This window comes from Natrix helvetica, assembly GCF_964273705.1.
Source record: "Natrix helvetica genome assembly, chromosome: 3".
Taxonomy (NCBI): domain Eukaryota; kingdom Metazoa; phylum Chordata; class Lepidosauria; order Squamata; family Natricidae; genus Natrix; species Natrix helvetica.
The window spans coordinates 117,940,725-117,968,035 of record NC_138549.1 but is presented as its reverse complement, the minus strand read 5'-3'; the positions used below and the strand labels follow the sequence as shown (position 1 = coordinate 117,968,035).

Here is a 27,311-nt window from a genome sequence, read left to right as displayed (position 1 = left end):
GGGGGGGCAAAAACGAGCAAAAAAAAGGCCTGTTTTTCGCAAAAATGGGCCGTATTTGGAAAAAAAAGGCATGCAGAGGCTTTTGGAGCCTTGTAGAATGCTCCTGGGGGACTGGGGGGGCAAGCACGGTCCATTGTTTGCTCATTTTTGCCCTCCCCAGCCCCCAGGAGTACTTTGCAAGCCTCCCAAAACATCTGCACGGTCATTTTTACAAAGGGGGTGGGGTTTTGGGAGTCCAAAAATGCTGTATTCAGTGTATATGATGCACCCAGATTTTAACTCTCTTTTTTGAGGGAAAAAGGTGCGTCTTATACTCCAAAAAATACGGTAAGTTGTCATGGGCCAAAACTCCAGAGCTCTTTTGAGCCAGAAAGTAACTATGGCAGATGGTCCAGGCTACCAAGATTGTACAAACTGGGCAGGGGTGAAATTCAGCAGATTCTGACAGGTTCTGAAGAACCGGTAGCAGAAATTTTGAGTAGTTTGGAGAACTGGCAAATACCACCTCTGGCTGGCCCCGGAGTGGGGTGGGAATGGGGATTTTGCAGTATCCTTTTCCTGCCATGCCGACCAAGCCACGCCCCCAGAACCGAAATTTGAATTTCACCACTGACAGGGCGGGGGGAAGTTGAACACTATTTCAGAGGTGAAATATTAATTCAGTACGTCTCTACCTACATCTGAAAGATCACTGATTTCCGAATACCACATTAAATCTCCTTCTGTTTTTTCTTTGGCAACATATTGTAGCTTTAGCTACCTTGTTTCTCTCTCCAGAAATATGGGCCCATGACTTGCCATTGCCAACTGAATGTCTAAAGAAAGCTTCAGTAGATTTGTTAGATGTAATTGTTCATTTTGGGGAGGTTTATGGTTACTTTGTGGAAAAAAGAGAATTCCTTCTTTTTAATTACAAGACTGAAGAGTTGGGGGCTATTTTGAAATGAAGAAAATACGCTTTTCCCTGAAGCTAAATTCATCCTGGGTTGCTTTTTGATATGCTGTGACACTCTATAGTTTCATGTAGGGTTGCTGAGATGTTGAGACTTTGGAAAAAGTACAAAGAAGAGCAACTAAGATGATTAAAGGCCCAGAGACAAAAACATGAAGAACTGTTGCAAGAATTGGGCACGACCAGTCTAGAGAAAAGAAGGACTAGAGGTGACATGATAGTAGTGTTCCAGTATTTGAGGAGCTGCCACAAAGAAGAGGGAGGTCAACTTACTTTCCAAAGCCCCTTTAGGCAAAACAAGAAACCATGGATGGAAACTAATCAAGGAGAGAAGCAATTAAGGAGAAACTTCCTAACAGTGAGGACAATTAACCAGGCTTGCCTTCAGAAGTTGTGGGTGCTTCATCACTGGGGTTCTTAAAGAAAATACTGGACAGCCACCTATCTAAAATGGTATAGGGTCTCCTGCTTGAGCAGGGGGTTGGACTAGAAAACCTCCAAGGTCCCTTCTAGCTCTATTCTGATTGAAAAGGTTGAATTCTCTTAATATATGTATATATATAAAGCTCGTTTATATATATAAAGCTCGTTTATATATATAAAGCTCGCCAGATGTGTATGAATACCAGAACGGTAAGAGAAGCAGAAGGGTAGGGAGTCTCCCATAAATCTTTTCCTGCTTGATTCCTGTGACCGGGAATTCCGGTCCTCTCAAAGAGTCCGGACTCCCACCAGCCTCGGAGATGCTCCACCATCTTCCCATCACGTGACTCCTCGGAGAAGCGCCTCAGCCTCCCCCCCCCCTTTCCCTCCCCCGTCGGATGAACTAAATGGGGCCGATGAAAAGAGCAGGCTCGCTAGAACGGCTGGCAGGGGCTGGCAGGGGCGGCGCTGAGCGGGCAAAGAGGCGGAGCTGCCGGCGCGCCCAAGCAGGCCTGATCCCGCAACTCGTCTGGCCATCAGTCGGTCTCCCGCCTTAGCTCCGCTGTGCTGCCCGCGATGGCGCGCAGGGGTCGCCCTTACTGGTGGCCGAGAAGCCGCTCGGCGTGAGGCCGGGCCGGGCTGGGCTGGGGCCGGGGGAATCGCCGCGCCGTCCCCTGAGCCGCCCGGCCCGGGCGCCGAGAGACAGCCGGCATCAAGAGCGTACAGCATCGGCCAGGAACGAGCAGGCGGTGAGCGGGAGCGGACGGGGCCAGGGAAGAAGCCGAGTCCCTCGCGCTGTTTGAAGGGGGGATAGGGAAAATCCAGGGGAGAAGAGGGGAAACCCCGGCGGGAGGAGGAGGAGGAGGAGTGGGGCGGAGACCTTGCCCTTATCTTTCTGGTCCGGCAACCTTCTTTTGTTGTCGCCGAGACGGGGGATTGGGTGTGTTCCTTCTATCGTGTCTGTCTCTCGGGGAGGGGGGGGCTAGCATTGGACAGTGGCATGGATTCCTCTTTGCCATTCTGGAGCGCATCCCAGGCTGGCACATCATCCATGCCCGGGCGGTGTTTTAGTAGGCTCTCTTGGGATCCTCAGTTGAGTGAAGCGGCCGCTGTGTGAGGACTTAGGGCTTTTATTTATTTATTTATGCGTAGGTGTTTTGTAGGGCGTAGATGGGTGCCGGTTCTTGCAATGGGAGAAGCCGGACTACCTACCTCTGCCCGGAGGTATGTTTACAGGCAGATAACGTGTGGACGCTTGGGAAAGAGTGTAAAAAGGTGTGCTTGTTTCTGGAAGTGCGTATCTCTAGGATGCTCAGAGTTGAGCCCCTCCCCCAACCAGGCTCGTTTCTTCCCCCCCCCTCCCCCAAGATGGCTTCTGCACAAGCCCCCAAGTTGATTTTTGTAATCAAGGATGGCTGGAGTTGTGTCTGGGCTGTCCCTGGATGGGCTTTGGTACTCCTAAGGCGAGCATCTTTCCTTCCCTCTTTCTCCTCTCTGGCAGGATTCCTTTTGGGGTCCTTTTCCTTATGGGTACCCGATAGTCAGTGGATTCCCAGGTTCTGCCTCTGATTTCCTGGATAAACTAATTAGCTTGTCTGTGTTTTTTTTTTTAAAAGACAAAAAGCAGAGGCATTTACTAGTGAAGATAAAAAAAGGGGGGGGGAATCATACAGCATGGCTCTGTTTACCAGGTTGCCTGTTCCATATAGAGTGGTCTTGCTGTTGGAATTTGAATCAATGTACTTTAAGCACTTGGTGGGTAGCAGTTTATCTTTCTCTGTGTTGCCACGTGATTCTGGGTTTCTCTGAAGCCAAATTATTTTGCACCCTTCAAGAGCTTGTGTGGAAAAAAGGGTTGCTGGACTGGAGCGCCAAGTCTGAATAGATTTCCTTAAGAGTGCTGTGGTCTTAGCCTAGAAAAGCAGGTGTTTGAAAATCAGAGAGCTCGGCACTCCTTGTGACTTCTTACATCTTCTTGTATATAGTGGCTTATTTTCCTACCAGTATCTGCTTTCAAAAGGTACCATTCCCAACTTGGTAACTAGAAGCACAAACGTCAAGTCAGTTTTCAAGGAACATCATTGACTCATAACGGTTCTTGGCTTTCATAGTTAACCTGAATATTTCTGTATGTCATCTAGTTAGTGGAGCCTTTCTTCTGTTGATCGCTGTACAGAAGAGAAAGCTGAGTTTCCAGCTAAATTATTCAGAACCCAGGAGCAGCCAAGTAACAGTGCAATTCCATTAGTGGATTGTTAACGATGCAACAACAACAACAACAAAAAAGCCCTTCAAAGACAGTGCCCTGTGTTTTTCACAACTCGCCTTCGCTTCATTTTAATATTGGAACACATAATTACATAATTAATTAGGAAAATAAAAACGGAGGAGGAAACCTATAGATGCATTTTGATTCACTATTTCAACTAATTTAAAGAGGATTTTCCTCTAATAGTGGAGGTTAAAATGGCCCTGCTTAAATAAATAGCTTCCTCAAAGATTTTTGTAAAATTTGCCTTTCTGGATATGTCACTTAGTGGCTGAGACACCAGTGTATTCCTCTACAAGGGACAAAGTGCAAACTGGCAAACTACTTTTGAGCTTGGAGTTTTCAGTCTGCATTGTGAGTCCAATAGCTTACAGTAGCTGCTTGGTCATGATGCTGATATGTTCTCAGTGGCCTGCTTCTTCTTAGAGTGCAGCCCTTTGCACACATGCAATTCAAGAGAGTGGTTGAATTGATGGACATTAATATCTAATATTAAAAAGCTGAAAACGTACAGAAGGTTCTTCTCTCTTCCCATTCTCCATTGCATCAAGATATGGTTACTTTTTGTTCTTGGACAGTTCTTTGTTGAGTGAAATATACTGGTGGGTAAGACAGTTGACTGGTTATTGATGCTTCAGCACTCCTTGAAGTTGATACTCTCCCATTCTTCCTTGGGTGTGTTTCATTAAGTCTGGATCTGAAAGAAATCTGATACTGGGAGTGATATTAGGAAGGTGCTTGTGATATCAAAGGTATAAGATACATTTCTGTCAGTCCTTTAATTATCGTCATAATCATGTAAATGGCCATTATTTTTAGTTATGAATGTGAACTCTGGAACCTTTTTTAAGGCTCACAGAAATCACTGGCAAAAACATTTGTAAAAATCCTAAGAATAAATGAGGAATTAATCTCACTCTTTTTCAGCAGGAAAACAAGTGCTGTCTAATATTACTCAAAAATATTTTTAAAAATACTGAAAAAGGGAAGTGGAATGGTAGTAATTAAGTATACTGCACAGGAACCTGCTTGATTGATTAATTAAATGCTTTGAAATTAGCCAATTTCTGCCTGAATTAACGGTTGATTATTTATTTTGATTATTAATTCCCTTATAAGCCACTTCAGTAAGTCACTTCAGTAAGGTACTTCAGCTGTATATAAAAGCTACAGCCACAGTCAATGCAATAGTAACAAGAAGTTCAATTGCAGAAATACAATATAAGGTAAAGGTAATGGTTCCCCTCGCACATATGTGCTAGTCGCTCCCGACTCTAGGGGGCAGTGCTCATCTCCGTTTCAAAGCCGAAGAACCAGTGCTGTCCGAAGACGTCTCTGTGGTCATGTGGCTGGCATGACTAAACATTGAAGGCGCATGGAACGCTGTTACCTTCCCACCAAAGGTGGATCCTATTTTTCTACTTGCATTTTTTACATACTTTCGAATTGCTAGGTTGGCAGAAGGTGGGACAAGTAATGGGAGCTCACTCCATTACGCACCCCTAGAGATTTGAACCTCCGAACTGCCGATCTTTCTGATCAACAAGCTCAGCGTCTTAGCCACTGAGCTATCACATCTCATAAAAAATGCAATATATGATTATATTAAAACATTTAATATAATATTTCTGGCACCAGAAGCTCAGAGCACTTGGGCTACCACAGGTGCCCCCAACATGAGTGACGTTGAGCTGGCCACACACCCCTGCACCCGGCAGGTCAAGCACAACCCTGATGCGGCCCTCAATGAAATCAAGTTTGACACCCCCCAGTTTAGAGCAAGGCTGTTTCTGTGTTTCAAAGGCCATGTGGGCATTTAGTAGAAAATCCCTTTTCTCAGATTGCTTGGAAATTGCTCCATTCTATCGCAAGCTTAAATATTCCACCTTGGGCAACGGAGAGCCTTTCTTCAATTGCACAGCCTCTTTTATAGCCTGCATGGTTGACCATCCTATCTGGCACAATTCTTCCAGCCACTCATACTTTCTGAAAATGAATAGATTTGCAAAGCTTTGAAGAGGATTTTCAGATGAATAAGAGGTCCTCTCTGTAGTCCTTCCACTTCTACCTGGAAAGCAGTCTTCTCATACCAGCTTTCCCCTCCTCCTTTGTAGGCCAAGCCAAGCATCCTCAAATGATGATAAGGTTTTCTGTTACTTTCAAACAAAAAACCAGCACACTGGATAAACAATATGAGAAGTCTAGGAGAGGAAATGTAGATATTTTATAATAGCCATTTTTATGATTATTTTTATTACAAATGCATGTTTGCTGCTTCGGTCATATTATATAAGTGTCTTACAGCCTAACCTACCAGACAAAATACATCTAAACTATTAGACATATCAATAATAATAATGCTGTCAATTTAGATTCAATGTGGTAATAATAATATATAACCTGATACTAAACAGCAAGACTCATCTCAACTCAGGCATATCTCTCATCCTCACCTTCGTTCTAAATGCATATTTTAAAAGGCCCATTTTGAAAAGCTTTCTGAACGCCAAGAGTGAGGCTGATGTTCTTGTATTTGGTGGGAGGATATTATTATTAGCATGAATTAATTATGATGTTTCTTCATCAGGGTGAGCTCCACACAGCTGCTGCAGTGCTGTCTCTTGGTCCCCTCCTGCTTCTTTCCCAGCCAGCCTTGGCACATTGTTGACAGGATTCCCCAACAGCTGGGCTCTCTTCTCACTTCCTGGAGTTCAGGGGGTGGAAAATATTCTGTTCTGAATCTGATCAATTTCTCCACTTCGTCTTCTTCATTTTATCTCTCACTTTTCTCCAGTCAGTCCATTAACGGCTGTGCGTTGCTTTTAACAAGATGTTGTTTCTTTCCTTTCTTGTCCTGTGGGATACTGACTTAGCCTTTTAATTGCACTCCTTTATTCCTCTCTACGCTTGATTGTCTTTTTCCTGTTAGAAGTTAGCTTCCAACCACTTTTGAGAATCTTATTCCCTTTGAAGGTGAATATCCTGGTGCTAATAAGACCTCAACCATATGGTCCTCCTGCTCAGTTGTAGGAGATGTTTTCTGCTCTTATTCCCACAGAATCAAAGTCAAAAAAAGAGGGAAAAGGGTGTCATAGGGCTTTTAACACTGGAGGCTGAGCATTTGGTTTGCACCCAGGCAGCCATTTGGTTTAATTTAACTGTATGCTTAGCTTGAAATTAGAGGCTGTTTTATTTTGCTTAAGTGGTTTAAAATCAGTATCAGTGGGGTTATATTTTAAAATTCCATTCTTTGTATTGTAAATTTACATCGCTGTAAATCCAGTGAAACTTCAGTAGAATTTTGTTATTAAATGCACTTGAGTGTTATGGAGACTTCTTTCTTAATCTCAGAATAAGCAGACCTGCTTCGTGCCTCCTACTATAATCAGAAGACAAAGAGGGACAAAGAAGTGCATTATTTAGAGAGTGATACTTGACTCACATTGCAGGTCATAATCCTGAAGCAAACATCCATCCCATTATCTACTCATTTTTAAATTAGATTTGTACATAAAAACCCATCACATAAATAAATAAGAATTGAAAAAAATGAGCAACAGTAACAACCAATACAATATGCATAGAGGCATCCAACTCATCGCTGAAAAATGGAGCCTGTATCTTATGTTCCTTCTCTCTGCTTTTTTACTATTATCATGCAAACTAAACGAAAGACAAAAGAAAATGTAATAATAAGACACGAGAGATACTTTTGTCTAGGGGTTAAAGCACCAAGTTAGAAAGCAGGAGACGGTGAGTTCTAGTCCTTAGACATGAAATTTAGCAGGGTGACAGACTACAAATATTGTGTGTGTGTGTGTGTGTGTGTGTGTGTATTTCAGGCATGTTCAATTGTGCCTCAGTTTCCGCTTATCCTTTTCTTTTTCTCTCTCTCTCTGTAAAAAATGAAAGACGTGCAGCTCAGGACATTGAAATCTAGGCAATGGGAATGGAAAAGCTCCTTTCTCCTAGGCGCTGCTTGGAGTGTCCAAGCACGGGTTAACTTCAGCTTGCTGCCCAAGGACTGAGTTCGAATTCTTGTAGCTCCGCCCCTTGCTCTCCTCAGAGGCTCAGTTTTAAAAAACTCAGTCGCCCTACAGGACGCTTTTTGGGGTGCTCCAGTCCTTGTGCAGCAAACGGGACCCCCTAGATAGCATAGTGTAGCTCCTTTTTTGTTTTTTTGAGTATAGTTAGACAATTCCTTAGCGTTTGTTATTTTCTTCCTCCTGTCGCTTTAAATTGAAGACTGAGATGCGCGAGGCAGGCTGCCTGCAGCGTGGCTGGCTTTCGTTTTCCACGATCGCAGCCGCTCCTCGGGGGGGGGTCGTTTGGAATCTCCCAACGACCAGAGTGGGGTCAGGTAGGCAGTTAGGGGCCCCAGGGAGGCATTAGGCTTCTAATTTCTCCCCCCGGGGTCGCTCCAGGTGCGAAAAACGCGGCCGCGGCCGCCATTTTGGATTGCAAAATTGGCGCTATTTTCTCCTGGGCTTTTGCCTTTGCCACGCAGCCTGCTCTCACAGCAGATCACCGCTGAGAGGATTCCTTAACTCCGGGCCTTGTTCTGGGTCTCCTGACGGGCTCCCCTTCCTCTCTAAACCTCCTAAGCGGCTGCAAGGGTTCTTTTGAGTCTACCAGACCATTCACTCTTGCCTATCAGCGCAGATCTGCAGGCACCCGGCCTTCTAGCCGGCGCCATAGACCAGCCCCACTTGCCTCAGCTTCTACAGGCCTCGAGCACAGCAAGCCAGCAAGGCCTCATCTCATCTGACCTTCACCCAAGATCTGATGGAGAAGCAAGTGGATCCTCAGGCTCGTCCTACCACCAGCAAACGCAGCAGGCCCAACCCTGCTGCCAAAGGTGATGGGGTGGGGTGCCCAGCCAAGGGGAAGCGACCCAAGGTTCAGAAGACCTCCAAGGCCGCAGAGAAAATGGCTGAAAGGCGCCAAAAGGCTCTTGAGAAGCAGTTCCAAAGGGCCCAGTCAGCTCAACAGCAGCAGCCTTCTGCACCCTCACCCAGGGAGGAAGGGGCAATAATTCCTGCCCCCTCCCTCCAACAAGCTGAATCCATTCCCTTGCCAGCTGAGGAAGATTTTGGGTTTTCTCCCAATCCCTCTAGGGCCTCCCTTGGTTCCCCCAGCCATTCCCTGGTTGAGGATTACCTGGATGAGGCAGATTCCCTGTATGGGGAGGGTTCCCTGGCCCCCTCCCAGGCTGGCCCAACCCTCCTCCAGATGCAGGAACCACACCTGTCCAAGGCCATGCAGGGGGTGGTGGAGCGCGCCATCGCTCAGGGTATTTCTGATGGCATGCAGCAGTTGGTCTCCAAGTTGCCCCTTATGTCTGCTATTCCCAGCAAGGGCAGATCTGTGAGAACCCAGGCCCCTCTGGCTAGAGAGGTCTCTCCCACACCCACTGGCATCAGTGAGGTGTCTGACTGTGAGGAGGTTGAGCAGAGGACGAAAACCCCACCCCAGAGGCCCCTTCCACCTCTGGTCTCTTCAACCCCTCCATGTTTAGAGCCATTCTGACCAAGGCCCGTGCCGCGGGCCCCCAAATGGGGCTTCCCCCGGCAGATAAACCCACCTCTGACCAAGGTGGCAAGGACACCATAGGGCCTCAGGATCCGGGCGCGGGGCTCTTTAAAGAAGTTCCCCCTCCCATTGATTTGGTTCCTGCCCCCCAACTGTTCCTGGACATCATCCAGCGACAATGGGCTCAACCAGGTTCCATGGCCAATCCCAGTGGAACTGATAAAAAGCTCTTTACCATGGAGGCCCCCCTCGAAGAGCTATTAAAACTTCCTCAGGTGGATGACCCGATTGTATCCCTCACCTCTACCTCGGCTCTCCCGGCTGACCTACTGGAAGGCCTTAAAGCGGAGGATAAAAGGGCGGAGTCAGCTGCCCACAAGACCCACCTGGCCACTGCGTGGGCCATGAGGGCTTCATCCTCCTCCTCTTATTTCGGCAGGGCGGCCCTATTCTGGCTCCGCAAATTGCTGGCCAGCCTCCCAGCGGGGGACACCAGGACGAGGCAGGATGTTAATAAGATAATAGCGGCCGTGGAATATTCGGCCGACGCCTCGCTTGCGGCTACCAAATTCTCTTCCAGAGCCTTAGCCTCTAACGTAACCTCACGCCGTCTGCTGTGGCTCCGTCACTGGCAGGCAGACATAATGGCGAAGTGGAAGCTCGCTTCCGCGCCCTTTAAGGGAGGCAAGCTATTTGGAGAGGCCTTGGATTCATTTTTAATCGAGTCCAAGGACAAGCGCAAGATCTTGCCCGCCATGACTAAGAAACCGGACCGCAAGGGCCAGCCATTTCGCAGAAATTCCTTTCGTGGCTCAGAGCCCTCTACCTCTTCAGGGGGTACCAGCCGTCCTTACGCCCAGTCCCAAGATCGTCCCCAGGATAAATCATCCTACAGGGACAAAAATAAACAGCATGGCTACCGTAGACCATTCCGTGGGGGGTACTCCAATCGGTCCTTTCAGAAACAGAAATGACCGTTACAGGGATCCTCCCATAGGCGGCCGTCTCCAACTCTATGCCGCCCAGTGGGAGGAGACCACGACGGACACCTGGATCCTGAACACGGTCCGTTATGGGTTGACCCTAGACTTCCTATCCTTCCCTCCGCGGACCTTTGTCCGCTGCCCCATTCCCAAATCCCCCCTCAAACTCCAACTCATGAGGGCGGAGATAGACCACCTGTTACAGATAGCGGCCATAGAGAAGGTACCCGAAGGTCAGGAAGGCACAGGCTTTTATTCCATCCTGTTCCTAGTCCCCAAGTCATCGGGGGGAGTGAGGGCAATACTGGATCTCAAGAGACTCAATACGCATCTGGAGTACAAACGCTTCAAGATGCAGTCCCTTCAGACCATCCTGGGCTGCGTCAGGCAGAACGATCTCATGACCTCCATAGATCTGAAGGAGGCGTACCTGCACGTCCCAATCCACCCGGCACATCGCAGGTTCCTGAGATTCCAGTTTGCCAACCAGCACCTCCAGTACAGAGCCCTCCCCTTCGGACTCTCGCCAGCCCCGTGCACCTTCACCAAACTACTGGCCACCATCGCAGCACATCTCCGCTCCATCCCGGTGAGACTGGAATGCTACCTGGACGACATTCTCATCCACTCGTCCAGGGGGCAGGCCCAGAGAGATCTGGACATAACCATCCGTGTTCTACGACAACACAGCTTCTCCGTCAACCTCGCCAAAAGGCATCTGACCCCGACCTGCAGCATCCAGCACCTCGGCACAGTCATCAACTCCGAGTCCTGCAAGGTCTTCCTCACACAGGAGAGAGTGGACAACATCAGGTCTCTCGTGAGGAAGATACGCTCCACAGGGTCGGCGTCGGTCATCTCCCTATCCCAACTTCTGGGGAGACTGGTGTCCTGCATCTCGGTGGTCCCGTGGGCACGTCTCCACACACAGGACCTCCAATGGTTCTTGCTACCGCTCCAGAGACGCAAGGCCAGCAACTTCAGGTGGGAGGTGCGCCTACCCCCCCAAGGTGCTTCACTCCCTCCGATGGTGGCAGTCGGGCGCTCTCCTGAAGGGGTGCTACTTCAAGGAGCCGGAGCGCCTGGTCATCACTACAGATGCCAGTCTCTTCGGGTGGGGCGCCCACCTTCAACAGCAGGTAATTCAGGGCAGGTGGTCGCCAGCGGAGCTCGCCCACAACATAAATTGGCTAGAGCTCCGGGCTGCCAGGCTGGCTCTGCGCCACTTCCTCCGGCTGGTCAAGAACAGAGACGTGCTGATCCTGACCGACAACATCGCGACGAAGGCGTACATCAATCATCAGGGCGGCACAAGATCCTTTGCCCTGATGACGGAGGCGGAGGCCCTGGGAAGGTGGGCGGAGAGACACCTGACATCCCTGCGAGCAGACCACATCTCAGGAGAGGACAACGTGACGGCAGACTGGCTCAGCAGAACCACCATCCAGAACGCAGAGTGGCGCCTTCACCCGGCGCTGTTTCATCAGCTGTCATAGAGGTTCGGCCTCCCAGTAGTCGACCTCTTCATGTCTCCAACCAATGCCCAGCTCCCCAGGTACTTCACGAGGTTCCAGTGCCCCGGGGCGGAAGGCACAGATGCTCTTCGGTCTCGCTGGCCTCCGGGTCTGTTGTACGCCTTCCCGCCTCTCCCTCTGATTCCTCATGTCATCAGGAAAATTCTGTCAGAGGGGGCAGAAGTGCTGCTGGTAGCTCCTCACTGGCCGAGGAGATCCTGGTTTGCCGACCTGATCAGCCTCTCTGTGTCACACCATTGGCGCATTCCTCAGGATCAGATATCCCTCAGCCAGGGGGCAGTACAACATCCAGAGCCCCAGTGGCTGCAACTTGCCGTATGGCACTTGAAGGGGACATCCTGAGGCTCAGCGCATATTCAGAAAAGGTGATCCGTACCATCCAGGCATCCAGGCGCCCTTCGACGGTCAGGATCTACGAAGCCACCTGGTCGTCCTTCTATCGCTGGTGCCTCCAACATCAGGTCGTCGCTACATCTGCCACCGTCCCTCAGGTCCTGGACTTTTTGCAGGAGGGCCTTGACAAGGGCCTGGCGCCCAATACCCTCAAACGCCAGACGGCTGCCTTGGCCACCATCTTATCCACAGGCTCGCACCTGCCTCTCAGCAAACACCCGCAGGTGCGTAGTTTCCTCAAAGGCGCCACCAATCTGTCACCTCCCACCATCCACAGGTATCCAACCTGGGATTTGTCTGTGGTGTTGCGCTCTATGTCCGAACCTCCCTTTGAACCTCTCCGGACAGTTGGACTGTGCCACCTGACTCTAAAGACCGCCTTCCTTATTGCCATCACCTTGGCACATAAGATCTCTGAACTGGCTGCCCTCTCAGTCAGAGACGACCTCTGTGTCATCCATTCCGACAGAGTGGTCCTTCGGCTGGACCCAGCATTTGTGCCTAAAGTCAACAGCGTTTTCCACCGTTCACAGGAGGTTGTTCTCCCAGACTTTTGTCTGCGTCCCAGTCATCCCAGGGAATGCGGGTGGCATAAGCTGGACGTCCGTCGCACTCTCTACATGAAAAGGACAGCTCCCTTTCGCAAGACGGAGGCACTCTTTGTGTCCTTTCAACCTGCTACTATGGGCAGGAAGGTTACCTCTTCCACCATAGGGCGCTGGATAAGGGCGTGTATCCAGCTGGCCTACAAACATCAAGGCAGACCAGCTCCTCCTCGTGTCACTGCCCATTCAACGAGGAGTGCCGCAACCTCGGCTGCATGGGCCACCCAAGCATCCATCAAAGACATCTGTCGGGCTGCCACGTGGTCGAGCCTGTCGCCCTTCATCAAGAATTACAGACTGGACGTTTTCGCCTCGGCTGAGGGAGTCTTTGGGAGGAGAGTTCTGCAGAGAGTTGTCGCGAGCCCCGTGGCTGTGGACAATTCTTCCCTCCCTGGGACAACATAGCTTTGGCATGTCCCGTGCTTGGACACTCCAAGCAGTGCCTAGGAGAATGACCGTTGGCTTACCTGAATGGTCTTTCTCTAGGCGCTGCGGGAGTGTCCAACCCCACCCTGTGTAAGGGCCGCGGGGTACCTTCCATTGGACATCCAGACTATCGCCATTGACAGGTCCTTTGGATTATTCCTTCGTTTTTTAAAACTGAGCCTCTGAGGAGAGCAAGGGGCGGAGCTACAAGAAATTCGAACTCAGTCCTTGGGCAGCAAGCTGAAGTTAACCCATGCTTGGACACTCCCGCAGCACCTAGAGAAAGACCATTCAGGTAAGCCAACGGTCATTTTAATCAGACTCCTCTTGCAAATTGTTTCCCTCCAAATCCAAATGCTATAGATACACTTTTAGTTGTCGAAGGATATAGATACGGTTGACTGCTCTGGGTTGTCTTCTATGCATTTTTGTGTGATTCAGACCTTTGAAAAGCGCAAAGGGCTCTTTGATAGACCACAAAAAGAAAAGGGTTAGGAGGGCTTATTATGGGAGCTACGAAGTGGTAGGAAATGAATGCAACTTATATCTCAATTGTCACTGGAGAGGCGGGGAAATTCTACTTCCTGAGAAACAGCCACATAGGTCCATATTTCCGTATTTCCTCAGGGGATTCTTAAGCTTGTCCTTTTCGGTGTTCAAAATAGCCCTCTCCTTTCATATATGCTATTAAGGAGAGAACAATGTGGATACTAATTGTGATAAGTGGGAAACTATCTTTCATTTTACTAATGACTCCTTGGATAGGTGTTCTAGCTAAAAGCCAATCTTACAGCCTTTTATATTTGCATTTTCAGCTGGGCTTGTTTCTGCCCAACTGCCTCTATCAGTGATGGATAACCTTTTGGTTGTTGGGTGCCAAAAATGCAAGTGCGTGCATGCGAGAGCGTGTGTGTGTGTGCGTGTGTGTGTGCTGGTATCCATAATGCAAAGCACCCCCCCACATGCGCATGCGCGCGTACCCCCCCCCACACACACACACTCCTGCACACACACGCCGCATTGCTCGCCTCCAAGCTGAGCTTGGTATTTCCTCCGAGGGGTCGGGGGAGGCCATTTTCCCCTTTCCCAGGCTCCAGGAAAGTCTCTGGAGCCTAGGAAGGGTGAAAACAGCCTCTCCCGATTCCCCCCAGGCCCTCTGGCAGCCATAAATGGATCGTTTCCAAACTTCTGGTAGGCCCATTGGGCCTGTTTTTCACCCTCCCCAGGCTTTCCTGAAGCCTGGGGAGGGCAAAAATGGCCTCCCCTAGCCCTTCAAAAGGCCGAAAATCAGATGGCTGGCGCATGCATGCACGCTGGAACTGATGGCTTGTATGCCATAGGTTTGCCATCACAGGTCTATATTGTCTATAGAGGGAGATGACCAGTAAATTAGAAGAGCTTATCTGGGTAAGTTGGAACCAAGATGCATAGCATAAGCATGCATAGTCATTCTGCAAGACAGGAGTGGCCTACTAGCTTTTGAGATTAAAAAAACAACACATTCATAAAGATGAGAGACAGTGTCTTCTTAATTTTATCCAACTTTTTTTTTTTAAAAAAAGAAGTTTTATGTGGTTGGTGGGAAAGGTATCCTTCCTCACTTCTTTTTCTCTTCCCCAACAGGCTTGGTGTTTGGACCTGAGCTGCCGATGCTGTGCTCTCCTGATGCTGAACAGCCTGTGTCCAGAAGATGAGCAGATTGTTGGTGGGAGTGACCCTCGAGAGGATTTGCAAAGCTGTACTTCTCCTATGTTTACTGCACTTCCTTATCATCATGATTCTCTATTTTGACGTCTACGCCCAGCGCTTGGACTTTTTCAGCCGCTTCAACGTACGCAACTCTTCCCGCTCTCTGCCCTATGCCAACGTCTCTCGGCCTAATGGTACTGCTGGGCCTCTGGGCGCTGAGCTCCTGGCTCCAAGTGTCAAGCCTGTTGGGACCAACAACACGGTCACTGAGAAGCCCTTACCTCCCTGCCCAGAGATGCCACCTGGTCTTGGTGAGATTATAAATGAACCCTGCCTGGTTTGTATCTTGTCTTGAATGAAAGCCTGCTGTGAGGATCCAGCATTACGGGGTTGAGCATATCATTGTTCTGCTTACCCCTGTTTTTCTTGAATCTTGGCATCCCTTCTTGCTGAAAGGTGATATTTGACTTCAGAGGCAGGAAGGGAACTATAAGATAGAATCTGCACAGTGTTGCAAATGGAATTGGATAAATAATCCAATCCTGTCATTAGGATGCAATGGAAAACATGTGAGTTAAACCAAGAAGTGGTCACGTAATGGATTTATTTTTACCTTGGACACCCTTTTGTTCCCCATTTTAGCACAACTCTAAATTCTTGGCTGCCTATATTTTCTGGCTGTCCCCTTTCCATAAAATTTTATTCGCATTAATCTTTGCCAAAGTATATTAAAAATGTACAAGGCGGTGGTAAAACTGAATTAATTTCATCAGAGTTGTCTTTTAGATGTATTTTTTTTTCTCTTGAATGTAATCTTTCTCATTGCAGGGTTTGTGATATACTCCCCATTCTTCTAGGAACTCAAAGCAGACAGCAAGTACAGAATTATCTTAGTGGGACTTTCCTTCCAAGTACTTGCCATATTTTCAAATAGGACTCAAAGCCATCCTAATAAGTCAAACTAATAAAATTCAGTAGACTGATTGTAACCTTGGTGATAAAACTGAGGAGTTTTCTAGTGCCTGCTATAAGGATCTCTGTGTATGGATTGCAAATAATTGTTGTTGTTGTTTTTAGTTGCAAAGTCATGTCTGATCCATTGTGATCCCTGGACAACGTTCCTCCAGGCCTTCCTGTCCTCTACCATTCTCTGGAGTCATTTAGTGCTTCGGTGACCCCTAATGCTTCAGTGACTCCATCCAGCCATCTTATTCTCTGTCATCCCCTTCTTCTTTTGCCCTCTGTCTTTTCCAGTATTAGGCTCTTCTCCAGTGAGTCCTTCTCATTAGGTGGCCAAAGTATTTGAGTTTCATCTTCAGGATCTGGCCTTCTAAAAAGCAGTCAGGGTTGATCTCCTCTAGGACTGACTGGTTTGATCGCCTTGCAGTCCAAGGGACTCGCAGGAGTCTTCTCCAGTACCATAGTTCAAAGGCCTCAATTCTTTGGCGCTCAGCCTTCTTTGTGGTCCAACTTTCACAGCCATACATTGCAACTGGGAAAACCATAGCCTTGACTATACACACTTTTGTTGGCAGGGTGATGTCTCTGCTTTTTTGCAAGCTGTCTAGATTTGCCATTGCTTTCCTCCCCAGGAGCAAGCGTCTTTTAATTTCTTGGCTGCAGTCCACATCTGCGGTGATCCTGGAGTCCAGGAAAATAAAATATGTCACTACCTCCATTTCTTCCCCCTCTGTTTGCCAGGAATTGAGAGGGCAGGATGCCATGATCTTAGTTTTCTTAATGTTGAGTTTCAAGCCAATTTTGCACTCTCCTCCTTCACCCGCAAATAATTAGGGAAATGTTTTAGCATCTTGTGCAGATTGTAAAAGTACTGTAATAGTGGCTGCTGATCCTCTGCTCAAAAATACATTGTCGTTTTAGTTTTGGAGGCCATAGCATTTCACATTTTCAGCTGCAGATAGTAGCCAGTGCTTGTACTGTACTTATCACCGCTGAATGGGTGTGCCTTTATCAAATTGCTACTGTTGCTCTAGAATGAGATTACCACCCATCTGTAATCTCAAATTTGTTAACTGAACCTTTTCTCAAGAACCATTCAGGGGTTTATTCAGAAAAGATACTAAACTACAATTTGTTAGAATTCTGGCATAATGGAGAAGGAACAGTATGGTAGTTTCCACTATTCTGATCACCCCAGCTGGATCCTCTTGGGAGAAGATAAGGGGGAAACTGTTTTTCTTCATATTATATAGATGGAAGTGATTGTACTTATTCACACCTATTGCTGCTTTCATTGATAACCCTGCCCCGTTTGCAGGGCAGCTGTGAGTCACTGCTAAATGAATCGAACAAAATGTTAAAAAGTTATGATATTTTTGTAGTTCCTTACCAAGCACACCCAAATTACAGTAAAGTAACCAAAATATCTTTACAATCCCCAAGGCATGTCACAACTTTTGAGCACCCCTAATGTTTGGAAATGGAAAGCTGAAAAATATGACACGCCCTATATTGGGAAGCTTGCAGTTGGGTCACCTAGATAAAAGTATAAATACTAAGACGTATTTGGGCAAGTGGGTTAATTGTGCTCTTGACAGTTTGATGCCCCAATTATACATAAGGGGAATTTGCAGAATTTGTATATGCGCATCAAGTAGCATGGTATGCAACATGACATCATCACACAAATGACACAATTTGAATTAGACATGACTGATGCAATTTTCGCAGTCAGTGACATTTGTGTGTGATGGTGGCTCAGTGGCTAAGATGCTGAGCTTGTCGATCAGAAAGATTGGCAGTTCGGTGGTTCGAATCCCTAGCGCCACTAATGGAGTGAGCTCCCGTTACTTGTCCCAGCTTCTGCCAACCTAGCAATTCAAAAGCATGTAAAAATGCAAGTAGAAAAATAGGAACTACCTTTGGTGGGAAGGTAACAGCGTTCCATGCGCCTTCGGCATTTAGTCATGCCAATCACATGACTATGGAGACGTCTTGAGACAGTGCTGGCTCTTTGACTTTGAAATGGAGTTGAGCACTGCCCTCTAAAATTGGGAACAAGAAGCACATATGTGCGAGGGGAACCTTTACCTTAAATGATGGGGCATATTATGTCAGTGGCTTGAACTACACGCCTTAGTGCATTATAAGTTTGGATTTTAAGTTCCTTTGCTGAGCTTTTCAGGACAGTAGCCTCCCATCTTGATTAACAGAAGTGGCAAGTTCATATTGAGAAGTTGGTTAACTGAAGCATTTTTAACGGAATTATTATTTCTTCTTCTTCCTCCTCCTCCTCCTCCTCCTCCTCCTCCTCCTCCTCCTCCTCCTCCTCCTCCTCCTCCTCCTCCTCCTCCTTCTTCTTCTTCAGTGGGCCGACTCCTTATTGAATTTAGCTCTCCCATGAGCATGGAGAGAGTACAGCGGGAGAATCCAGATGTCCAGGAGGGTGGCAAGTATTCACCCCTGGACTGTGTGCCTCGACAGAAAGTGGCCATCCTCATACCTTTCCGCCACCGCGAGCATCACCTCAAATACTGGCTCCACTACCTGCATCCAATCCTACGACGTCAGAAGGTGTCCTATGGAATCTACATTATTAACCAGGTAAATGTAGGGTCAATTATAGCCCTGTTGTAGCAGTCCAGGGGGGGGAGGGATAAGTAAGATAGGATGGTGTCATATGAGGAAAAAACCTGATTGTTAAATTTGGCCTTGATCGAAATAGCCTTTCTATCTTAACCAGCAATAGAGAGGCTTGCTGGTCTCTGGCAGTTTGCAGCCTTGGAATGGTATGTGAGTATGACCTTGGGAGGCAGGGCAATGAGATACAGCCAAGGGAATGGTCAGATAAAAGGTACTTAGCTTGCACCAGGAATATGGGCAGGGCAAGAGGCTCAAAAGAGACCCTCCTTAGATTTTTGGGCTGTAAAATGAATGGGTGAGAAAAGAACTTGCAGACTCGAAACGTTTTGTTAATGTAACCTTATGATAAAGTGGAGTTAGTTTATCTGACTGTGTTTCCTGTCTAGTCTGTTTAGTAAGGCTAATAGACTTGATTTAAACACACACACACACACACACACACACACACACTTATTAGACCTCTGGAAACAGTCATTTACCCTGGCAGTTTCTTCAACTTATGGAGGAGCTGAGAGAGAGGGAAAGTCCAAAAATGAATGTCAAAAAGAAGGGGTGGTTGTGATTATTTCTGGCCCTCACTGACATTTGGCTTCAAGGGAGTGGGGCTAGAAAGATTTTCCCAGTGATGAAATGACAGCTTCCAACATACTGGGAAAGCGATAGTATTACACTATGAATTAGGGATGGTCATGATGTTTTATTTATAGTCAAGTATGAAAAGCCAGGTTAAAGCTTTTGTTTGATCTGATGACTGGAGAGGATTTAGAATCATACACAGAAATTCAATCGTTGAGAACAAGCCAGACGTCGCGACGACACAACGTGCGGTCTCGACAGTCCGAGACCGCTGTTGATTCTTTTACCTGCTGCATGGTCCGTAGGGACCTAAACCGTCCCGGAGAGACGGTGACAGGGAGACAAATCCTTGCTGGTCTCAGGGACACCGCAAAGTCCCTGATTGACCCAAGGGAAGTTCTCCAAGCCAGCGGTAAACAGACAGCCCCCAGGCTGACAAAGTCGGAGACGGCTCCGGAAAGAAGGTGAAAGTGAGTCCAGCTGGTGAGGGTTTTTTTTTTCTTTGAGAATGATTGCTCAAAGAATTTTTTTTTTAAAGATAAATTAGTCCTTTAAGCAAAAGAATAAAGCGGTGAAATTTATCTTTATTGGACTGTCTTAGAAAGTTTCCCCCCCCCCTCTTCTATGTAACAGCATTTTGTGGATTGAAGTGATTGGAATGCTTCCTGTTTCTCCTCTTAAGTGAATGAATTGATTTTTCCTCCTAATTTGTGCTACCTTTATTTTTTGGCTGATCTAAAACTTTTTTCACTTTAATAATCCTTCCTCTTTCTGACTATTAAATTTTATTAAAGACATTTAGAGATCTTTGTTCTCCTTAAGCTTGATACGAATAAGAGAAAGTTGAATCTGCCATTCGGAAGCCAGAACTTGGTTTTTTTCTCCTTTTGAAACAAAGTATCCTTTGCTCTATTTTCTCTGAGTTTTTTGACATTGTAACTAGAGGGTTTGCAGCTTGTCTGTAGAGACTGATACTGGCTCAAGGACATGAACTGCTTTTCTTGCAGGTGTCCTTGTGGAATATTTTGGACAAGGGAAGGGAAAGAAAAGAAAAGATAGAACCCTCATTTTTTTTCTCCTTGAAAAAATTAAAAGGATCTTATGTTTAAGCAATTTTAAAACAAAAAAAAATTTTTATACATAAAAGAGATATTGAAGGCGAGAGTGGCAGTGGATTTCAAACTTTTTCTTTTCTTCTGGGAAATATGCATTCATATACAGATGAAGAAACCCTAAGCTACCAGGATTTTTTGGATGGCATTTTAAAGATATTGGAAGGATTTGAGAGGTTTGATAAGAAGCTAGATAGATTATTGTCTGGCTCATCAAAAGATGAAGGGACTGGAGCCTCAAAAATTAAAGAAGAGAGTGAAGATATAGAAGATAAAGACAAGATAACAGATGAACCTAATAATGGAGCACCTAAGAGTGAAAGTGGAAAGGAGGGAACACGGAAAAGTGAATTTGATTATTATTACATACTTGAAGATTTGGAGTTCTGCCCCCCCCTGTCAAGATATGGATTTGATGATGGAATTAAGAAGAGAAACAGCCTTAGAAAGACATTGGATAATTAAAGACATGCCAATTTTAATACTAATTCAAGGGCAACCAGACTATATGAGAGATCTTTCAAGCAAAAAAGTGTTGAGACAAGTTTTTAAAAACGTTATAAAGAAGTTTATAAGAGAATTGACACAATTGGCTAAAGAGATAAGACAGTTTTGTTCCTGGAAAGACACAGGCTGATGATGAAGATTGATAACTCAAAACTTAGTTAACTTTTGGTGATTAATAAGTAGGATTTCCTGGATACTTTTAGAATGTTTTCTTTAAAAAAATTTTTGTTAATTAATAATTCATTATGATAATAATAATGAAGTAAAAATCTCAATTAGTAAAAATAATTTGGATATAAACTGTAAATTGCGACCTGGGGAAAAGATTTATCAATTCCACTAATATATTTTTGTTTAGATTTTATTATAAAGATGCAATTTTTCTTGGGCACTTATAAACTCTACTAACAAACTTTTGGTTAGACTTTATTATAAAGATGTAATTTTTCTTGGGTCGGCGGGGAGGAGATGTGATATAAATGTCAAAAAAATCTTTTTTTTTGGATAACTACAATAATAAGAAAATGTTAATGGATAATGTTTAATGATTTTTATATGTCTTGGCATTGGTAAACGCAATTAGATATAAGCCTTAGATAGTGAGTTGGGAAAAAAGGGGGGAAATATGCTATAAAAGGGTAATTATTGGAGGTTTATAGGAATAGCTAATGAATGCCAGTAGATGGCTGTGTCTTCAAGTGCAAATGATTCTACATAAAAGCATATTTAAATAATTACAGCTAAATGAGAATGATGGTATATTGATGGTAAAATACATAAAGATCTTCGATTTTAAAATGTAAATTAAAAATATGAAGGATGAATAGTAACGCACGAAAGTCATTTGTAACCAATCGACAGGCTTTCTACAAGATGTAATGAAGAATGGGTTTTTTTGTATTTTTGTTTAATTAAAACAATAAAAAAAATTCAAAAAAAAGAAAGAAATCCAATCGTTGTAAATTTCTTTACAATGCAGAAAATAATTAAGTTCAAGCCAAAAATGTAATGTACCTATCAAAGGGATATGTTGCTTAGGGTTACCCTGTCATTTATGATGTTTCCAAACAGTTTGGTGAAGACACATTTAACCGAGCCAAGCTGTTGAATGTGGGCTTTCTGGAAGCCTTAAGAGATAATGAGAGCTATGACTGCTTCATATTCAGTGATGTTGATCTTGTGCCCATGGATGACCGGAATCTTTATCGCTGTTATGACCAGCCTCGGCACTTTGCTGTTGCCATGGATAAGTTTGGTTTCCGGTGAGTAAATGGATTTGGAATTTCTTTGCCAAATGGACTCAAAGTTTGATTTGGATTGGAGTTTCACTATGCTATTGGCACAGTATAGTATAACATACTCATAACTTCCCATCTGTTTCTTAATACATTTCAAAACCAGCTCTTTGAGATTGCATTCAGATGAAATTATTAATTGGAGCTTGCAGGTTAATGTAGTTCTTTGCACTCTGGTTATTCCTGAGACACCAGAGGATCTTCGAAATTTTTAGACTCAAGAGTAAAGGAAGAAGCAGAATCTGGATATATTTTTGTTTAATACATGCACACATGTGAGATATAACTTACATTCACACTGCACACTTACCATACCTACATCTGTCCCTGTTTGAAAATTCTGTTATCAGGCACGGATACATGCAAAATCTATGTACTAGTGATGTAAAAACTTAGGCTGCAATGCCTTGTGAATATTTCATATTGTAAGCCTTATTATCAAGTGTTTCCAGATCATTGAAAATGAGCAAGAAAAAAGGATATGATCCTGGATTTATCAGATAGAAGAATCTGATAAGAGACGAGGTGGCGCAGTGGTTAGAGTGCAGTACTGCAGGCTACTTCAGCTGACTGCTAGCTGCAGTTCAGCAATTGAGCAGTTCAAATCTCACAGGTTCAAGGTTGATCAGCCTTCCATCCTTCTGAGGTGGGCAAAATGTGGACCCAGATTGCTGGGCGCAATATGCTGACTCTGTAAACTGCTTAGAGAGGGTTGTAAAAGCACTATGAAGTGGTATATAAGTCTAGGTGCTATTGCTATCTGTGAGTCCAATTAATATGATGAGAAATTGGACAGCATTTAGAGAGAGCACGATATTGTGGGAACAATAAGTGACATAGATCACATCACACACATGGTTTAGAAATCGGGGCTTAATCTACAACAGGCTTTCCCTGGACCATCTAGATCTATGCTTCTGAACTTGTTTCTAGTTTGATTGATCCTCATCTCTCTTGCTTGCCCCCTACAGGTTACCATACTCTGGCTACTTTGGAGGAGTCTCTGGCCTAAGCAAGACACAGTTTCTGAAGATTAATGGCTTCCCTAATGAGTATTGGGGCTGGGGTGGAGAAGATGATGACATATTTAACAGGTATGTGAGAGACTTCAGTTGGGCTAAGCCCACCCAGTACTTGTTCTTCTGTGGGTTGGTGGCATGAACTATGTAATCCAGGAGTCACCAACCTTTTAGATCTCAAAGGACCACTAAATTCATAATTTAAAATCCCGTGGACCATTAATATGAATTTTTAAAAAAAGATAAATGGTATTTAGTGCAATATAAAAAATGCAAATAATTTTCCTGCAGACCACCAAAATTTTCTCATGGATCCCCATTGGTCCATGGACCACTGGTTGGTGACCACTGGTGTAATACATTTTTCCATATAGCATCTACAGCAGGCATCTCCAACTTTTCTGGCTCGGACTGCCGGAGATGGTGACAGTGGGATGATGGGGAAGAGGAGGATGGCTTAATGCGTGCCACCGTTTTTACACATGCAGCTTCATATATGCGTGCGCACGTAGGTGCATTCACCTCACTTTCGCAGCTCAGTTCCGAATGGGCTGCAGCCCAGAACAGGACCATGGGCCCCTGATGTACAGGGAATATTTGGACTGATTCTTTTGCTGGATGGGATGATTCTGCAGCTATGAAGAAAAATACCTCGACAACATAGTATGAGGCCGGCGCAAAATGCAATTAAGTTCACATGGAGCAATAGGACTGGGTGTTTGTTAGTAGTATTCACTGGGCTAGGGATTTTTTGTCTTTCACTGTGAGTTGTAGTGTGTTGGGAAGGTGCACAAAGGGAGGCTCAGCCAATCTCATTGTACACATGATGTACTCTGACAATAAAGGGTTGAATTGAATTGAATGATATATACTGAATTTTTTGTAATTACCTTTTTCTCCTTGATCAATTCATGAAAGCCAGAAATATGGTGGGGAAGAATGGAGAATAGAATATTGTTAAATAGTTCCATTATTTTAAAGGCTTGTTTGAAGCTCACTGTTTTCCTAACCTCTGTCCTATACTGTTCTTTGCACAGGATCTCACTTAACGGCATGAAAGTATCACGTCCTGACGCTCGCATTGGGCGCTATCGCATGATCAAGCATGAGCGCGATCGGCACAATGAACCAAATCCCCAGCGGTAAGACTGTACCTGTGTTGACTTCCTATCTAATCCTCATAACTTTCATCATACTCTCAATCCCCAGACTGCAGACCAATTTTCTGTTGCAAAAAGTAACCTTCCTGACATCGATTGGAAGGTTGTGGGAGTAATCTTTCAAGGATCTTCTCTTTATCAAAGGGAAGTAAATGATATGCTGTACACATTTTTTTTAAATGTTTCTCCTTGTAGCAGAGGAGTGCAGACTATTTTGTGAGAGGAGGATAAGGACCACAGCCTTTGAAAATAAAGCTAAAACCACAATTTAAAAATTAAGGAAACTAAGATAAAGAAGTGGGTGGGAAAAGGGAAAGGAATCTGATTAAATAATTAAATAAAAAAACCAATATTTAACCCTCTTATATTTAATAGTTCCCCCTTCTATCAACATTGAAAAATAGAATTTGCTGAAAACTTTGGAAGGAGGTACGAAGTTATATCCTTGAGTCTTAGATTGTACTTCCCCGCTGTAACATGTCTCTGAAGGGAATTTTATGCTGTTCAAGTCTTCTCTTTCCCATCCTACTCTCATTCGCCTCTCACTCCTATATATGTACATGTATCAATGATTAGAATAAAGCTATGGTCTACTGATGGAGGAAAGGATTTGAACTGACTGCCTTAGAATTTAGTATATAGAGCAGGGGTCCCGTAGCCCAATCTGTGGCCCTTTGGGAACTGGGCTATGCAAGTGGCGGGCATATATGCGAAGCTTCATTTGAGCATCTGCAAGATTAGGTAGCATGTGAAAAACCATCCCCTCCCTTCACACCACCACTGCCATCGTTCCATGGAGCCAGAAAGGTTGGGGACCATTGATGTAGAGAATAGGCAATGTGGGATAACTAGGATGGTATTTATTTGATATTGATTTACATAGGTTTCCCTTTGTTTATCTGATAAGAGAGCCAGGATTGAATTCCTCTCAACCCTAATCTTTTAATATAATCAATTTTTACTGTTCTCTTGCCAACCATTTCACTTTGAATTCCAATCAGGGTATGTCATTTGAGGAAGATTCTTGTATCTCTTTCCTGAATGTTGTGGGCTGCATGGAGAGTTTTGAGTAGCGATTCTGTCCCCATGCATTCAGATCGGGGTGAAATGCTACCAGTTCTGACTGGGACCGGTAGCAAAAATGCTAAGGTTCAACTGAATTGATAGTAAAAAAAAGTTTTAAAAAGTGAAAAAAAAGGTTCGGTCACCCTCAGCTGTGCCGTGCTATCATCGGAAGCTTTCCCCCCCCCCCCACTTTTTAAAGCATTTTTTCCTGCCGATTTGGGCAAATAGGTAGGGAAAAAATGCTTTAAAAAGTGAAATAAAATGGGTCCAATGATCGCACGGTTCATAGCTGATCCACATGATCGTCAGAACCATTTTTTCCATTTTTAAAGCATTTTTCCCCCTATCTGTTCACCCGAACTGGCAGGAAAAAAAATGCTTTAAAAAGTGGAAAAAAGTTGGCCATTGCCACCCGATCACAACCCCCACCAAGCCACGCCCACAGAACCGGTGGCAAAAAAAAAATAGATTTCACCACTGGTTCACATGACATCATTTAGTTTTGGCAGCCCTGTACAGAACTTATGGAATAACAAATGCATTATGGTGGAAACTACAGAGACCACTGCATCTTTCATTAATTTATGTAATGTTATCGTATGTAATGCACTGATCAGAATCCCACCAAACGATGTAATGTTCTGTTTTGTTCTTGTGGCAGGTTCACCAAAATTCAGAATACCAAGGTGACCATGAAACGCGATGGCATTGGTTCACTGCAGTACCGCCTCGTGGAGATGTTTCGCCGTCCCATGTACACCAACGTGACTGTGGATATTGGCCGACCGCCACCACGCCCTTCTCGGGGTTGACTCTGCTGCTTGGCCCTGCCCATGGTCCCATGCATGAGGAGCAACATGGATCTCAGCCCTGACCGGTTCAGAGGACTGTGTCCTGACTTGGATGACCTGTCTGCCTCCTTCATGGGAAAAGCGGAAAGGCTCAGGACATACCTTTGTCTTGTCCTTGCCTTTGGCTGAAGACCAGCTCCTTAACACTAGTCAGTTCTCCGCAGTGCCCTTCAGATTGGAGAATGAATGTGTGTTACATGCTTGGTCCGGTGTTTCAATTTTGGGCAGAGCCAAGCTCCCAATTGCTGAGGAAAGCCCTGAGAGCAGAGAAGCCCTGTGTGTAGGGCTTCCCTTTGTCTCTGGCAGAGTCCATCCTCTCCCTCAACTTTTTGCAAGGCTGTGTCCCTGAAAGATTCCAAGGGTATGGTGGCTGCTCTTTGCTTCTTCTCACAGACTGAAGGACTACTGCCTTTTGAGCCTTTCTTCCAGGCACAGTCTGGTCTCACAGTGACTGCCAGCTACCAAGGTGTAGAGATGGTTCACAATTGAGGAGAGCTCCATCGCCAGTAAAAGCTCTAATGGGTCTGGCCCACTGCCCACCTCCATTCATGGCTTGGTGCTGTCCCCTGCTGGATCCTGGATGCTTTTTTTCTGACTCCAGTACACAGGGGTGTTTTATACAAATCCTCATTAGAATACTTGAGTGCTTCCTGGGTTAATGTATGTGTAGCCTGTCTGGCATGGTACAACGGGACTTTCTTCTTAGCTGTGATTTCTCTTCTTCCTTTCCGTGGAGCAGATTGGATGGTAGTGAGGTTGTACCTTTTAGTAGGGTGGATAGATGGATGTATGGTTTGACATACTTGCTCCTCACTGTCATAAGCACGCAGAACCTATAGCCATTTGTTATAGAACGGAATAACGTGAAGGTAGATTTCAGCCTGTTTTCCCTTGATCCACTACCATCCCAACTTCCACTCCTCAAGCAATTCTAGCAGCCCTACAGTTTCTGCCAGGCATCCTGCCCTTAACCACTCATTCTTCTTTTTTTTAAAAAAAATATCAAAGTACCCTCAATCACAGCCCTGATGGTATCTTGGTGGCAGTCCTACACCTAGTACTTGGAGCTAGGAAGCTGCTGGTGTTCCTTCATTCTGGTTATGGTGCCTGGCAAGTAGAATCACCTGCACCTCTGTCCACTTTGGGATGACAACTGGGCCAGGCTGGAAGCCAGGCACCAGCATGTCAAATAGCCCGGGTGCTGGTGACTTTTGTACATTTGAATGTTTTGATCCCTTTTCAAGCCTATGGTGAATGCAACACTGGTCACTATGATCAGACTTTTGTATTCAGTAAAGTTTCAAAACTTGGAAACT

The 27,311-nt window shown here is 45.4% G+C and overlaps 1 protein-coding gene across 2 annotated transcripts; it reads left to right on the top strand.

Annotated features, from left to right (window-relative positions):
* Positions 1–1,850: 1,850 nt before the first annotated feature.
* Positions 1,851–27,309, top strand: B4GALT2 (beta-1,4-galactosyltransferase 2). Of its 2 annotated transcripts, XM_081948517.1 has the most exons (8): positions 1,851–2,124; positions 14,742–15,118; positions 18,136–18,371; positions 21,677–21,867; positions 22,872–22,994; positions 23,957–24,061; positions 24,455–24,508; positions 25,806–25,937. In XM_081948517.1, the coding sequence occupies exons 2-7, from the start codon at positions 14,809–14,811 to the stop codon at positions 24,474–24,476; spliced, it is 987 nt and encodes a 328-aa protein (XP_081804643.1). In that variant the 5' UTR covers positions 1,851–2,124; positions 14,742–14,808; the 3' UTR covers positions 24,477–24,508; positions 25,806–25,937. The 2 variants fall into 2 exon arrangements, with proteins under 2 accessions (XP_081804643.1, XP_081804642.1); XM_081948516.1 differs by lacking the exon at positions 24,455–24,508 and having other exon boundaries at positions 1,852–2,124; positions 25,806–27,309.
* The last annotated feature ends 2 nt before the right edge of the window (positions 27,310–27,311 follow it).